Raw genomic sequence first — 16,991 nt, 5'->3', positions numbered from 1 at the left:
TGGGATCTTCCCGGACCGGGGCACGAACCCGTATCCCCTGCATCGGCAGGCGGATTCTCAACCACTGCGCCACCAGGGAAGCCCAAATTTGCTGACATTTAAGAGGAAGAAGAACCTGTAATTGGTTTCCTCCCAAAATGTTTTTTGCTAAACTTCACCCTATGGCTGTATCTTTGGGCTTCATTCAACAAAAGCAATATTTATTAGGCACTTAGTATGTGTTAGGCACATGGGATATAGACTTGAACAAAATAAAATAGTTCCTGCAATCAAGAAGTTCACTATCCAGCATGGGAACCAAGCATCCAAAAGTCATTACACAAATAATTATTTAACTATAGCTGCAATCGCTGGGGTTTTTGGTTTTTCTTTTTTCTTTTTTCTTGAGGAATAAGTCAAATACCATAAAATTCACCATTTTAAAGTGTACAATTCGTTGGGTTTTAGTATATTCACAGGGTGGTTTTTATCGTACAGTTGAGTGAAAAAAACCAGTCTGTTGTGTTGTTCTGTTGGTGCACAAACAATCGGTTTGACTGACTTCAGCAGATTTTCCAGTATGCTGGCATTGTGATCATTAATGTCATAAATGGGGGATGAATGGGGCCATCAGAGAAGTCAATTCAGACATGGTATCCTGGAAGCTGCCCTAAGGGAGAGTTCTTTTGACCCAAAACAGAAGCTCCTTCTCACCCAAGATGGCTTCTGTGAGAACTTTCTTCTCTGACCCTAACTTGACCCTACTGGTTCTGGGAAACCTCCACAGCATCCTGTAAGTCCATTTTTCTAAGAATATATCCTAAGAAGTTCCTAAACTAGAGGTGGAAGAATCTCAAGGATTGAGAACCCTCAGGATCTACGCCATAATATTCTAAAGCCAAGATACCAAATGCAGTGAAACATTCCATGATGTAGCTCAGCTGACTGTTGCAGCAAAACAACCACTCCTTCATTGGTCTTCTTACTTCCTAGTATTTGACTTGAAATGCAAATCACGTGCAGTTTCAGATGCATTGCAGGTCTATCTGATGGGGCCCATGTGGGAATTTAAGGGATCTGAGTTTGGATTCTGGTTCTGCTCAAATTTTGCTTTGAATTCTTGTTCTCCTCTGGAGATGGGGGTGATGGCACAAGCAGCCTCCTTTGTGGGGTGTCATGGAGGAGAGAAGGTACATGAAGTAAAGCTGCTTTGGACCTGAACTACCTCCTACTGGTAGCTAATCTTTCAGGAACTGGTCTGATAGGTAGATAGTCAGTCATCTATACAGAAAGTTTCAGGGGTCTCCCCTTCCCCCTGACAACACTGATTTCATCAGAAGATAGCTTTGTGGCATCACCGAGAGATCTAGAAAAGTAAAGGAGCATTACTGTTATTCAGAGAGTTTGGGACACCCCCCTTAAGACATCAGTATCAGAGGTGAAATTTACCCTTGTAGCTACTTCAAGATGATGAGTATCCTAATAACATCTTCTGTTTATACGATCTTATACAAATTATAGAGCACTGTAATATTCCTTATCTCACTAATTCTCATGTCCACCTTGTGATGCAGGAAGGCTGTGATATTCACACAGTTTAGATGAAAAACACAGGCCTCAGAGAAGTGACTTGCCCATGACGCAAAGCTGGCTCTTGTATCCTCCATCTTATTTCTTTTCCTTTTAAAAGCTTGCCTACTTTTTCCACTGCACTGTTCTGTAACATTTTTCCCTATGATTTGCCGATGACGTGTCAGTTCCAGTCTAAGTACTTAGGTAAAACACCTGCTTGTATAATTGCTCCACTGCACTGTTCTGTAACATTTTTCCCTATGATTTGCCGATGACTTGTCAGTTCCAGTCTAAGTACTTAGGTAAAACACCTGCTTGTGTAATTGCTGACATTAAACAAATGTCATGAATGCATCTGACAGTTAATTTTATTTACTAGTTCCCTTCTGCTTCATAGATTCCTGTGAGTTTGGGTTAATTAAGCCGACTTATTTTTGCCAGCAAGCTGGTGATCCTTTGGATTGAGTCAGCTGAGTTATCCCTGGGCTGTGATCAGTGACAGAGCCTCGGGAAAGCCTCAGTTCCTTCCCCCTTAGAGCACGGGATGGCCATGCAGGACTTCTGGATATGAACCGCAGGATGGCACAGGACTTGCTCTTAACCATACATTTGCATCATCCTCTTCTCCTTTCAAAGGTACATGACCGATGGTGGACTTGGCCTCTACACCCGCCGCCTGAACCGGCTCCCTGATGGGATGGCTGTGGTGCGGGAGACCCTGCAAAGAAACACCTCCCTGGGCCTCGGAGATGCTGACAGGTAAGCCTGCTCCACTTGGGGTTGCCCAGGTGTGGAGGTCATTCCAGAGGGACCTGAGAAATGAGGGCAGTGATAGTGAGAGCGGATAGGTGCTACTTTAACCCACCAGAGGTTGGGAGGCCTTGAAGCTGGGCCTGGGATTAGGAGCTGGCACAGCAGTAGGGAGAGGGCTGCTGACCAGCTCTTGCATCCTGCCTCTGGGTAGGATGGTGCTTTTGACAGCACGAACCCAGCGAGCTCAGGCTGGGCAGTTTTTGTTGTTGTTTTGACTGTTGCTACTGCATCTTTATCAGTTCAGCAGGCCCTGGGGATCTGCTTTGCTTCCTCTGTTAGCCAGCTTTCTAGGTTTTGCACCTTGGAAGGAACAGAGTCCCTGGTGATGCACAGAGAGGTCTGTGTGTAGAAGAGAGCTCTCCTGGCCATGGCTGAGCAGGCTTCCCCATAATTCTCCGGTTGCCTGGTGACAGGAGGCAAGGCTTAACCATGTAGCTTTATACACTGCATGCTGAGTAGTTGACATGATAGGACTTGACCGGTCTTCATTGCTTCAGAGACAAAAAGAGCTTCAGAAAACACTATAATAAAGAAGAATATTTGGCCTCCAAGTTTCTACTCTTTACTCTGACACAAACCAATTCTATGACCATGAGCAATTTATTAAAGAAGGGGTTTGGACTGCATGATTTCCAAGGTCCCTTCCAGCTCTGATGTGCTATATTTCTAGATTTCAATTCCCTTTAATGATCTGACGGTTGAAGGATTTTTCTGGCATACTTGACCTCTTTCCACATCTGGGTTGATGAGACATAACATGGAATTTTAAATTTATTTTTATTTATTTATTTTTGGCTGCATTGGGTCTTCGTTGCTGTGTGCGGGCTTTCTCTAGTTGTGGCGAGCGGGGGCTGCTCAGCAGTTGTGACGCAGGGGCTTAGTGGCTCCGCGGCATGTGGGATCCTCCCGGGCCAGGGCTCGAACCTGTGTCCCCTGCATTGGCAGGCGGATTCTTAACCACTGCGCCACCAGGGAAGTCCCCATAACATGGAATTTTGATATGAGTCGTTTGAGATCACTGTGCTATATTTGTATCACAAGCCCAGCTTCTTGCTATTCTCTTAGCAGGACATACTTTTTTTTACAGAGAGTGATATGGCTTCTGTAGTTCTCTGGCTTCAGAGAAATAGGGCAGCATTATTTTGAAGTTACCCCCAGAAATGGAATTTGCTGCAGAGGAATCCTCACCTTCTCTGGGGAAGACTTGGAAGCTTGGGCTGGTGTAGAGAGTGCTGAATTCATTGTTGGGAAGTTGGCATCTGCCCAAGGCCCAGGCTCTGCCACCAACTCAACTATGTCCTTCTCCGAGTCGCCCCAGCATCCAAGGTGGTGATTGATACCAGAGAGGACAAAAGACTTGTCCAACTCAAGTCAGCTTTTTTCCTGTAATTTTATTTAAAGTATTGGTGTGAAAATTCTATAGAAAGATGAACCGTTTGAGAACTGCTCTTTCTAAGGCTAAAACTCTCTATAATTTAGAGTAAATATCGGCAAAAGAAAAATCAGTTGTTGTAACACCCCCACTGGAGATTTCACGGTTTGCTAAATTATTTTGCTTATTTGCATTCTCTTGTAAACACGGAGTTGCTTAATAAATCTATTAGCATAAAGTGAAGGCCTTTTTCCCCTTGTAGCGAAAGCAGAGTCTGCAGTAGGCAATTTAATTTAATGCTTCATTGCAAGGTTAATGGAATGATCATAGATCACAGCTGAGCTTGTTTCTGCTTTTGGAGGTGGAGGATTTGGGTGGGGACTGGAAAGATGGGTAGCATTTGTTCTGTTGTTCCAGCTCGGCCCCTATGGTGGGACCAAGTAGACAACAGTGTCTCCTGGTTCTCTCCAAGCCGGAATTGCTCAGATGTGATCATTTAAAACTGAATGGATAACTGACCAACTCCCGGACCGGGGCACGAACCCGCGCCCCCTTCATCGGCAGGCGGACTCTCAACCACTGCGCCACCAGGGAAACCCAAGGGGCTGCTCTTCATTGCGGTGCGCGGGCTTCTCATAGCGGTGGCTTCTCTTGTTGCGGAACACGGGCTCTAGGCGCATGGGCTTCAGTAGCTGTGGCACGAGGGCTCAGTAGTTGTGGCTCGCAGACTCTAGAGCGCAGGCTCAGTAGTTGTGGTGTACAGGCTTAGTTGCTCTGTGGCATGTGGGGTCTTCCCGGACCAGGGCTCGAACCCATGTCCCCCGCATTGGCAGGTGGATTCTTAACCACTGAGCCACCACGGAAGTCCCCTGACCAACTTGTAAAGAAGGAATTCAGGTGGCTTTTAAAAAAGGATTTAATAATGCTTACAAATTTTCTATTTTATATAAAAGTTTTGACCTGTAGGCGGTGAGATATTCTGCATTATTCTTGAATATGTTAAATTTCTTTACTCTCCAAAGTTAGTGTAAACAGACCATAAGAGTTCTTTATCTTTGGCTAAGTTGAAATAGCAGTAGATTCGTTTCTTTCAAGTTCCTCATGTAAATCTCTTCCCAAAACTATATTCTAGATGAGTGTGTCCCAAAGTGAGAGGCTAACATTAATAGTACAGGAAATAATTTTAGATGGTAGACAGGGAAATACTTCTTTTTAACAATTACATTTTAACTGTAATTTAAAAAAAATAAAAACCTTACAGCTAGCATCTCAAACCCATGATTTTACAAATATTGCTTAGGGTAAGGATAGTGTAAGCTTGGGATGATTTAACGTGAAATATCAAGGAAGAATATCACAGATGGTGTGCAGATATATAAAAAAATAAAAAGTAGTATGCAAATGGCTACAGGCTAGGTAATCCTATTCTTATCCTTGAATTGGAAATATGTTGTTTAAATAATTTAGACAAGTGAAAAAAATATGCAGAGAACCCAGCACCTTTCCAGAATTCTTCCCTTTTAACCTGAAAAAAAGAGCTAAGGTATTTCCGTGAAGTTTTTTATAAAAAGACCGCCCAGTCCTTAAGGATTCACACACAAGCAGTAAACTACATGAGTTCTACAAAGGAAATAGGAAAAGTACTGAGAGATGATTTCTGATGAGCCCTCAGCAAAGGGAAGGCAAGCACAAGGGCGGATCACCTCACAGTGCAAACAGGAACTTCATTGACCTTGGCAGTGCAGCCCCGAAGGACAGCTCTCCGGGGGAAGGCCCTAAAGGACGCCGACCCACCAGGCAGGCCGTGGCTGTTGGCGATGGGATGTAGCTGGGGTATCTTCAGGGTTATTAAAAGTAACTGATAGGAATGTGTACCTTCAGAGTCTGGGAAACAGAGACCATATCTGTTTGTGAGTCTCGTTACATCACCAGCCAGCTTCTGAGAAATAGTAAATGACGATCGTAAATTCAGGATGCCAAGTCTGTCCTTGATCTCCGGTCACTCTTTAGGATTGCCACCCGTGGGCTCTCGTTTTTACCTGATAGTCATCAGGGCCAACTTTCAGCAAACTAGAGCCAGCTGTCTGAGAAGGGAGGATCAAACGGGACAAACGGAGGTGGCTTATTACAAGCTGTTGGCCCCAGATAACAGATAACTGAAGAGAGCTTTGGCATGGAGGTCTGTGGACCGGCAGCCTGGGAGAAGGAAGGAAAACAACAAGGAGGGCCCAGGGGCTGGGCCCACAGTCGCATGGTTTGTGGAACTCTGGCTGGTTGCACGCACTGCTGTCTCCTCGGAACCCATCTTGAACTCCAGTGAGTTGAGTGTTTTCAAAGCTTAAAGGTCGGCTGTGGGAAAGTTTCCACTCTCAGGTCCCTTTCTTTGTCCCCCCAAAGCACCGCTGTGGCCCTTTCCGGCATCACGCTTTAGCGAGCAGTGAGCTAAGACAGTTAGGTGCTCCCCCGATGGTCATGTACGTGTCATTGAGAGCACGTGGAGGACAGAAGCCAGGCTTCTGCGCACATAGATGCTGAGGAGGACTTTGCATTACTTGGTAACTTTCTTCTCAACCATTAAAACGCTTATTGAACACCAGTTGCTTTTATTAATTTAGGTAGTAATAAAAATAGCAGGAAAGGGCTTCCCTGGTGGCGCAGTGGTTGAGAGTCCGCCTGCCGATGCAGGGGACACGGGTTCGTGCCCCGGTCCGGGAGGATCCCACGTGCCGCGGAGCTGCTGGGCCCGTCCGTGAGCCATGGCCGCTGAGCCTGCGCGTCCGGAGCCTGTGCTCCGCAACCGGAGAGGCCACAACAGTGAGGCCCGCGTACCGCAAAAAAAAAAAAAAAAAAAAAAAATAGCAGGAAAAACTAATGCCACGTGTTAAAACGTCAGCCTGAGACTTGAACAAAATGAAAATTGCCCTCTGACATCACCAAACAGGAAGGAGAAACTATTTTGTTTTGTTTTGTTTTTCCCTTGTTACGAGATTTTCATTGCCCTGCACATTCTGCACATTTTAGGTATTGAGATGGCATTTGAGTTGGGCTTCAGTCATTGTATGAACTGGACTGTCTGCATTTGGGACCCAGGCCTTGGTGCTCGGAGCCGTCCCAGCTTCATCTTGAACAGGGAGTCCCACAGTGTGAGGGTGTAACTATGCAACCTGGTATTTGACCAGCCTGCCAAGCCAGGCCCTCCTTCCTCGGTGAGAGTGTCACAAGATCTCCAAGAGCCCAGGGCACTGCTCGGCTTTGTGATTTGTGTGGAACAACACGGCCTCCTGGCACCAAGCAGTGTATTCACAGATTCAGGCCCGACCTGGAGAAAGGAGTTGAACCAGGCCAGGGCACCCCAGCCAGCAGATGCAATTGGTAGGAGCCCTCACCATGTGGTAGGTCCCCAACCCAGCTGTTTCTTAGGCATCGCCCCTGCTGGGATATGCAGGCTAGAGGGAGCACAGATGGGAATGACTTCTCCCCTCGTCCTCCCTTCCAAGCCTGGGGTAAGGAGAACAATGGTCCCACAAAGATGTCCCCGACCATAGCCCCAGCACCTGTGAATATGTTACGCTACATGGCCAGGGGAGTTAAGGTTGCTTATCAGCTGATGTTTAGATAGAGTGCCTTGAATTATCCAGGTGGGCCCAATGTAATCACAAGGTCCTTAAAAGTGGAAGAGGCAGGAGAGGGGGGCAGTGTGATGAGGTGTGAGAGGCACACCACCCGCCCTGGCTGGCTTTGAGGATGGAGGAAGGGGCCACAGCCAAGGAATGTGGGTGGCCTGTATAAAAATGAAAGGGCAAAGGAACAGATTCTGCTCCCCTACAGCCTCCAGAAATGAATGTAGCGCTGCCGACCCTGTGATTTCAGTCCATGAGACCCAATTCAGACTTCTGCCTCGAAGAACTGTAAGACAGTACATACTTACTGTTTTCACCCACCAAGTTTATTATAATTTGTTACAGCAGCAATAGAAAACTAATACGCATCTTTACCAGAAAATAATAAAACACAAGGAGGAAAGGGGTGGGGTGGGAGGGATTGGGAGACTGGGATTGACACATACATGTTATTGATACTATGTATAAAATAGACAAGTGATGGGAACATACTGTACAGCACAGGGAACTCTACCTAATGCACTGTGGTAACCTAAAAGGGAGGGGATATCTGTATGTGTGTGGCTGATTGATTTTGTTGTGCAGTGGAGGCTAACACAACATTGTAAAGCAACCATACTCCAGTAAAAATTAATTTTAAAAAAAGAAAATAACAAAAACAATCATAATCTCTATTTCCTGATGGATCGCCATATGCCAGGAACTGTGCCAAGCACCTTACAAACTTTGTGTCATTAATTCCTAACCCTGACCCTTTGAGAGGAGGTATTATCCTAGTTTCGTAGGCTATGAGAAGGTTAGGTTGCATACACAGCTAACTGTCTGTAGTGTCCAAGCTGGAATTGAAACCCAGGCCCACCAGACCCCCCAGAGGCTCTAACCACCTGCCATACTGCCCGCTCAGGGAGCCCTCTGTGCAGGGATTCTTCCCTGGTTCCAGCCCTTATCTTGGTGTCATCTCGTTAAATGAGGCCCTACTCACTAAAAAGGTAAACAATGCCCAGATGCCTGGAAAGGCCAACTCCATCCTTAAGGGACAATGCAAAACAGTTTGCATTAAGAGGGAAGAGGAATATTTCTTGATTCCTCTCCCTCCATCCCACACTTTTCTCACAGGGACACTGCAGATGGGCTGACCCTCATCCCTTATCCCATCGTGATTTCAGGCCTCAAGGAAAAGGCCTTTCTGACGCAGTGCTGAGCCAGTTTACCCCTTAGCCTCCTTGCAGGTTTGGAGGAGGGATGCCTTTTTGTGGATTCTGACCTGCTGCCAACTTGGGTGGTTTGCTGGAGGAAGGGTCCACAATTTCAAGATCCCAGGCCAGGGCTGATCCTTCCTTTTAATGATCCCAGAAATCCAGGGCCCACAGAATCTGCTGAGATTCTGCAGTCATTTGAAGAATTCTCCCTGCTGCCGGCTTACCACTGTAGTCCCTGAAGCATTGCTGGAGTTTCTCTACCCAGAGTTTGGGGGTCTGCTGGCCTACTTGGCTGAGCCATGGTCTAAGGAGGGCTCCCCTAAAATGTTCCCTCCCTCCCCCTCGCTGTCTCCTCTCTGTGTCTTTTGAGCACTGTCATTTCCTAATATTCCCGCCGTCACCGAGGAAGCCAAGGGGGCGGGGTTTGCCCTTCTTTTTTCACTAATCGCACTTCATGCCTTCTCTGGCTGCCAGTGTTTGAGCCCTGTTTCCCCTGCATTCATGTGGTGGGAGTGAGGGACTAAAGCTCTGTACCGCCAGTGTAAGGACCCCCAGTGGGATGTGGCCGTGGCAGTGTAAAATAAACCAAATTAAAAGTCGGCTTTTTAGTCACGTGAGCCACATTCAAGTGCTCCCAGGTCCCACGTGGTTTGGGGCCACCCTATTGGAGAATGCAGACACTCTTCAGTAGATAGAGAACATTTCATCACTGCAGCAAGTTCTTTTGGGCAGCGCTGATATAGACCAGCTCATTTCTATTTCAAAAGGCAGCTGTGGAGTAAAGAGAAGACATGGGGTTTCCTGTAGAGGGACCCTAGGTCTAGTCAAAACTCCTGAGTTTCAGGGTTTTGTCTCTAAAATGAGGACAGTATTCACTCGTGCCTCACAGGACTGCTGTGAGGAGGGCCCAAGGTGAGGGTAGGGAAAGTGCTTTATAAAGTACGGAACAAAGATAAATACACTGATTATTCTTCGGCCTGCAAGCCATTCAGGGCAATCTGGCCTCTAGCCCTCTGCAGTTCTCTTACCTTTATATTTAATTAACTAATAGTTAAGCCCTCTTCTTTCCGTAACAGCTTAGAGTAACTACGTATAGTAAAAGAACAATTGTAAATTAAAAGAATGAAACATTAGGACAGAAGGAAGTGTAAGTTAGAATATGACATGTAGAAAAGGGAGAAAATTGAGAATACAGATAAGGTCCTACATGGTTGCGTATTTGCGTGGTAATTCAGCATTGAGATTCCTACTGGACTAAGTGAAAATGAACTTTGCCTTCCTGACTGTTCCCATAATATTTTGTCTTCATCTTGCCTTGCTTGGCTCAATCAGTTGATCTTTCCCCCTCTCTCCCTCTCTCTCTCTCCCTCTCCCTCCCCCCCTCCCCCTCTCTCTTTCTCTCTCTCTCTTTCTTTCTTTCTTTCTTTCCCATGCTGTGTGGCTTGAGGAATCTTAGTTCCCCGACCAGGGATTGAACCTGGGGCCCCTGGCAGTGAAAGCACTGAGTCCTAACCACTGGACTGTCAGGGAATAGCCTGATCTTTCTTTCCAATGATGAGTTAATACCACACTTTTAAATTAATGTACAATGATTATAAATATCAATGTACCTTTATGTTTCAGGATTTGATATGGCAAGTTCTATAATTATTGATCTTTCTTTTCTAAAATTTTTTTTACAGACACTAAAGCCATTAATAAAGTGTTAGCAAGCACCCCCAGCCCTCCCCTCTCTTCCTCTCTCATACTCCTGGCCTCCTCCTCACTGCCTCATAACTGCCCATTATACCCACTAGTGCCCCCAAGCGTTTTCCTAGTCCTGCATTCCAGGGTTATACTCATTTTCTTCGAGTAAGAAGATGCCTCTAGCACAGTGCCCAGCATCAATGATCTTCTTTGTGTTTCTTTTCCATCCCTTTCCGCTTTCTTCTCCTGCCGGTGTGTAGCAAGAGAACACAAAGTAGGAGAGAGTAAAAGTCACTTTCATTTTAAAGCTCATAAAAGGAGCCTTAGAGGCAAACCTCTATTTCCGTGGTAACAGGATAATAATTACTGCATTGGCCTTTCCCAAGAGCCTCTTTTCTGCTGGTACCACTGGCTTCCTTTTTAAGTAAGAGCGGCTGCTTGTGGAATGGGTGGGCAGAGGCCACCTGTGCTGAACGGGAGCAGCGCTGACAGGAAGCAAACCATCTGCACCTTAAGCCACAAAGGAATTCTCCCAGAGGGTTGTAACAAGAAGAGAAAGAATGGTCTGTGGAGTATCATTTCTCATCCATGCAGTGTTTTCCCTTAAAAAAAAAAAAAAAAGGCAGTATAGTGGCCCCACGAGAACCCTCCACTCCCTTATGTTGCCCGACTTCATAGCTTTGTCCCAGGGTATGCCGTAGGAGAAGCACAGCAGAGTGTGTGTGTGTTAGGGGACAGGGAGGACAATCCCTCCCCCAAAGCACATTTTCCAAAAGTGGTGCCTTTTCAATAGTTGCTTAAAGGTAATTTGGAGACTTGATGGTTGTCCAAAGTATGGATGAGAAGACAGCTAGCAATACAAAAGCAATGAGAAACAACCAGGTACTTCCCTGGCGGCCCAGTGGTTAAGACTCCACGCTTCCACTGCAGAGGGCATGGGTTCGATCCCTGGTCAGGGAACTAAAATCCCATATGCCATGTGGTGTGGCCAAAAAAAAAAGAAAAAGACCAAATGAGGCACCTTTTTTCTGTGCTTCCTCCCCCAGAAACTTGAAGCATAGGCCCCCATCCCAAACTCAGAATCTGACTACGCCTGTGCCCTGGAACAGAAAATAATATCATGTATTTTAATCCGAGTACCTGGGCCAGACTTTGCATCAGTTACGATAGGCTAGATTGTGCTGCATAACAAACAACTCCCAAAACCCACCCTCAGTATCTGGCCATTGCAGATCAGTGGGAAGCTACGTTGTACATCATTCTCACCCTAGGACCCAGGGTGCCAGAGAGGCGACTGTTTAGAGCATTGACAATGTCCATGGCAAAGAGAAGACACACTGCCTCTTAAAGCTTCTGTCCGGGAACGGCCCCTGTAACTTCCACTCATTTGTCATTGGCCGAAGGAAGTCAGGGGTACACTTAAATTCAAAGGTGAAGAGAAGTACATTTTTGCCAGGTGCCTGTGAGAACAAAATATGTGGAGGACTCCTTAGTGACTATCATTGTTTTATTACAGACAAGTGGCAGCCTGAGCCTAATACTGCCCCCACCCCACCGCATCATGTAACCAACTCTGAATCAAGCAGTTCATCACATATTCACTACATACCTATCAGGTGCTGGGCACCACGGCGCCTAGTCTGACTGATGGCCTCGGTCGCGGAGGGTGAGCCCATAGATTAGGAACCCGCTGACTGACCTGGCTGAGGAATTTTAGACAATGCTCTGGGTCAGTTGCATTTCAACAAAGTGTTTGGCCTGTATCTTGATATGTGACAGCTTATAGAAACTGCTGATGACTATATATATTGACAGAGCATCTCCCATGCACCAGGCCCTGGGGATCCAAAGGTGAGTCAGGACATTGTCCCTGCTCCCTGCCCTCAGGAAGCTTGCAGTCAAATTGAGGGGAGAGGAGCCTTAATAAGCCCTCACAACACCGTGTGCCAAGTGCCAAAGAGATTTGTGGCAACTGGAAGGACCAGGGGTAGCCCTGAGGACTAAATGTCATCCTACATTGGGAACTTGTTGTTAACTATAATGAAATGCGGGAGGTTTATTTTCCTGTCAGTGATGATTGGAGAGATCCTTTAAAAATATTACCCAAGTGTCAAAATAGGCCTGCTTGTTTCATTATCCACTTGGGATTTTCCTTTTGTTTCCTTTAATATCCTTTGTGATGTTTGAAGAGCAGCCCAGTTGTGATTTCTGTGACTGGAATGCAGGAGCTGATGAAATACGCCTGGTGTAGAAGGAGCCCTTACACCAGCTGTGGAGAAGTGTTCCTGGTTAAGTGTAGCCTTTAGGCTGGTCATGCTGGACAGTTGCGCCAGCCAAGTTTCCGTTCAAGGCCACCTCGCGTGTAAATGTATTTTCCCAAGGCTGCCTCTCCGAAGAGAGGCTTACCATGCAAGGCTGGGTGAGAGAGCACCCCTCAGAGTCACCAGCCGCAGCCCTCTCTCACTTTGCCAGTGAGGAAATCCAGGTCTGGGGAGATGGTTTGTGGTCCAGTGACTGCTCTGTCCTCCAGCCTTTGGGGAGCAAAGTCATCTCGGCGTGAGTTTGGAGAGCATGAACTCTGAGTAACTGATGAAAGCGCACATTATCTCTTTGGTAAGGATGAATGCAGTCCATGCAGTAAGGGAGGGAGTGCACTAGGAATCAAGAGTCCTTGTCCTAGACCTGGTTCTGCCACCATTGAACATCTTGGGCAAGATGCTCCCCCTCCCTGAACCCCTCGTTCCTTCATCCGTGCAGTCAGATCTGCCGATGTGTAAGGTCCTTGAGTTCCTGGGACTCGGTGCTCTTGTTTGTCATTTGAAGGACAGAGTTACAGAATGACTCAGGACTGTGACTCATCCACACAGGGCAGGGACCCCCACGAACTTTTCGGCTCTGATGATCTCGATGACAGGTGTCGTCGTGCGATGGCGTTGCTATTAGGAGTGCAGTGCTTGTCCAGGGCCCCTGGTGTGTGCAGACCCAGCAGGCTGAGGGGCCCCTCTTCTTCCAGAGGAGAGAAAGCCTCAAAGTCCATCCTTACTGTGCTTCAAAGCTAAGCCACGAGGCACTTAGGGAGAGAGAGGCAGGTAGCAGTGTCGCTGACGGCAGGCACAGATGAATGCCCAGGGCTGAAAGACCGAATGAAATCTTGCAAAAGGGGAAGGCAGGGCAGACGGAGCTGTGACCGGGAGTGGTGGGGGTATGTACCTTTCTGACGCTTTGGAGCAAGTCTATTACACGTGATAATGGATTTTGCTCTAACTTGGAGCTTCACCAAAGTTATATTAGAAGTTGAAGCTCGTGGGATTGTAGTCTTATTTTCACTGAGATAAAATTCCAAGTGACTGATAAGCAGTGAATTGTATTTATTTTGGTGGGTGTTTTGACTCAGGATTTAATTAGACTTGGGAGGACATTGTTCCCTAAATCACCACTAGCAGCGGCCTCTGCCTGTCCAAAGGGGAGCGGGCGGCTTGCGGAACGAGCAGTGTCAGGTGGAGGGACTTCCCTGCACTGTGATTTTTCATGCAGTTGGCAGGCTTTGTGGGGTACACCAGAGTCCTAGAGGGCAAAACTGGGAATGGGTTTATACAAGACCGTGAGCTTTACGGATAAGGGAGCAGACTCTGAAAGGTGACATTCCTTCCCAAAGCCACAGTGCCGTAAGGGGCAAAGTTAGGATTTGAATTCAGGTCTCTCTGGGCACAAAACCTTTGCTTTCCATCATCGTGCTTGCTTCCTCTTTGTTCAGAGGCTCAGTGCCATCCTTTCAGAAGGTGACTGGGAGCTACATGAGTGATGGGCGAGCATCTCCTTAGTGCTTTGCACCAGCGGAGGTGCTTGCAAAGGTGACAGCCTGGGGACTGCTGACCTTTGAGACAGTCCTCTTCCCAGCTCTCACTTTTCCCATTGGGAGGCTGGGTCATAGGAATGCCAGAGACTGCGGCTCAGGCTAGGCTCTGCTGCTGCGGAGGGAACTCTAGCTCTTCCTTAAGAAGAATTTGGGGATGCTTCAAGCTGTGGGAGTCATATTTTCCTCTGTAGGAACATTTAACTTCTTCCGGGCCAGAACCTCCAGCAGAGGCTTCAGAGTTGCCTTTGCCCTACTGGTCACACCTGGTGACCTTCAGGGTCTGTCTTCTCCGGGAGTGGCCTCTGCCATAGGCCCCTATGGCTTTTGTGTCTTGGGACTTAAGGAAAAGGAGGCCGGCTTCGTGCGCTCCAGCTGCAGCCCTGTTGTTTTCCCTTGTCCGCTGTGCACTTTGATTTATCCCCCTCATTAATCCGTGGTGCTCAGTTCTGTAAAATTGCCTGAAATGAGATCTGAAGAGGGACTCGGACATTTTGAGGGATGTTGCAGGATTGTGTGGAGGAGATTAAATGGGGACTGAAGGAAATGAGGTTGGCTGCATGCCTCGGTGGGCTCGAAGCCCCTGACTCAAGGATTTATGTCATCTCCTCTCTCTTTAGCTTACCCTGAGATTTGGGGAGAGGCACTCACAACCACTCTGGTGGCAAAATGAGGCTTAAAAAAAAAAAACAATCCTCCCTGGCTGCCTCTTTGGGCTTCCGGGACGTGGACCCGTGGGTAACCCACGAGGGTGCGGTAGCTGAAGCCCTAGAGGAGACGTGCAGCAGAATCACAGGGCATCTTGGCCGGGAAGGACTCTCATGTGTTGTCTTGTACAGGGTACACGGGTGGCTGCAGAGGGTGAGTGCAGGGGCCACGCTGGGTGTCCTACCATCAACCAGAAGCTGAGTACCATGCAGGCAGATGCGGGTAGATCTCCAGGTACCCTCTGCCTTGTTCTGTAGGAGCTCTTGCAGGGAGAAGGGATCATTTTTCCATTGTCAGTGTGGGAGCAGCTCGTGAGAGCTCTGGGTACACCAGGGATGGAGGTCCCTTGGGAGGCTGTCTAAACTCCTCCATAGGACTCGCGGCAGTTTGCAATCTGTGGTCCTGGCCTCTGAGCCTCTTTGTCAGCAACAGCTACTCGTCTAGGTATTGTCCTAAATGCTTTGCATATTTGCTCTAACCTCCCAGGGGACCGAGTGAGGAGTTATCCCCATTTCACAGTTGAGAAGTCCTGGGTCAGTGGGTCTAAGTGACTTGCCCAGGGGCACGTGGGCAGTGAGTGGCAGAGCTCAGATTCCAACCTGGTCTGTCGGACTCCAAAAACATGTTCTCCCTGGGGTACTGCGCTGCCCGTCTCTGAAAGAGGAGGGTGTGCAGTGATGAGTAGTCCATGGACCCAGCTCTCTCCTGGAAGAATCAGGAATAACCTCCTGGCTTCCCTTACCTCTGCAACCCCCACTCATGCTCCAGGACTGGCCCCAGCCCTGCCGTTCCTAGGAAGCCTCTTTGCCCTCTCCTTTCCTCCCCTAACCCCAGACAGGGTCCCCCGCGGGCCTCTCATCCATCCAGGGTCTCCCGGTAACCCATGTTTTGCTCTCTGGTAGCATGTAACATGCCTTTGGAATTGTCTGCTTCCAGGTGTGGTCTCCCCGGCTAAACTAAAGGGAGGAACCGGAATGGTATCTTACTCTACTCAGCATTCCTGGACTCTGCACGGGCCTGGCATATACCGTAGATGTTTGCTGTATAATTAATTTACAGTATCCTAAGAATGATTAATACGACTTGCTGAATATTTAGGTTTCCTCTCCTTTTCCATCCAGTCTATTGGCAAGTCTTGGACATAGTCCCTGCAAGTGATCTCTCAGATCTCTCTGCTTCTTAGTGTCTCTCATCTGCCATCACAGGGGTCCAGGCTGCCATCGCCTCTCATTGAGCTCCCCCTGTGGCCTCCTGACTGGGCCCACTGTTTCCTCCATGGCCTTCGTGTGGTGCATTCTCCACCCAGCAGCCATTGTGATCTTCTTAACACGTACATCGGATCTCCTCTGCCCCCTGCCTATAACTTTACCTCAGTGGATTTCCACTGCACGTAGAATAGAATCCATACTTCTTACTGTGGTCTCCAGGGTAGGGCATGTTCTAGTCCCTGCCTGTCTCTCTGGCCTCACCTCATTCCACTTTCCCCTCCCCAACTCATGCCTTCCTCTAGGCCCTTGAACTTGCCAAATGTCTCCCTTCAGAACCTTTGCCTGTGCTATTCCTTGTGCCTGGAATGTGCTTCTCCCGCTTCCCCCTTTCTTTTTATAAAGCTGACTCATTCTCATCCTTCAGGAATCAACTCAAACATCTCACCCATCTCTCAGGGAAGGTCCCTGACCACTCTCTCTAACGGTCTCAGCTGTTAGTGTCTTCTGGAGCATCCAGTCTGATTTTTTCACATCCCTATTTGTGTTCTTTTTTTTTTTTTTTTGCGGTACGCGGGGCTCTCACTGTTGCGGCCTCTCCCGTTGCGGAGCACAGGCTCCGGAGGCGCAGGCTCAGCGGCCATGGCTCACGGGCCCAGCCGCTCCGCGGCATGTGGGATCCTCCCAGACCGGGGCGCGAACCCGGTTCCCCTGCATCGGCAGGCGGACGCGCAGCCACTGCGCCACCAGGGAAGCCCCCCCCTTTCTTTTTATAAAGCTGACTCATTCTCATCCTTCAGGAATCAACTCAAACATCTCACCCATCTCTCAGGGAAGGTCCCTGACCACTCTCTCTAACGGTCTCAGCTGTTAGTGTCTTCTGGAGCATCCAGTCTGATTTTTTTCACATCCCTATTTGTGTTCTTTTTTTTTTTTTTTTTTTGCGGTACGCGGGGCTCTCACTGTTGCGGCCTCTCCCGTTGC

The 16,991-nt window shown here is 47.9% G+C and overlaps 1 protein-coding gene across 1 annotated transcript in view; it reads left to right on the top strand.

Annotated features, from left to right (window-relative positions):
* Nucleotides 1-16,991, top strand: part of LOC114487943 (neuron navigator 2) — a 107,018-nt gene that overhangs the window by 5,286 nt on the left and 84,741 nt on the right. The window contains exon 2 of the mRNA XM_055091475.1: nucleotides 2,188-2,310. Coding sequence (XP_054947450.1) covers nucleotides 2,192-2,310 — 119 coding nt within the window. The 5' untranslated portion in view covers nucleotides 2,188-2,191. The remainder of the gene's footprint in view (nucleotides 1-2,187; nucleotides 2,311-16,991) is intronic.

Source organism: Physeter macrocephalus, chromosome 16 (genome assembly GCF_002837175.3).
Source record: "Physeter macrocephalus isolate SW-GA chromosome 16, ASM283717v5, whole genome shotgun sequence".
Lineage (NCBI taxonomy): Eukaryota > Metazoa > Chordata > Mammalia > Artiodactyla > Physeteridae > Physeter > Physeter macrocephalus.
The sequence above is the reverse complement of the archived record's forward strand: the minus strand, read 5'-3'. Positions and strand labels throughout refer to the sequence as shown.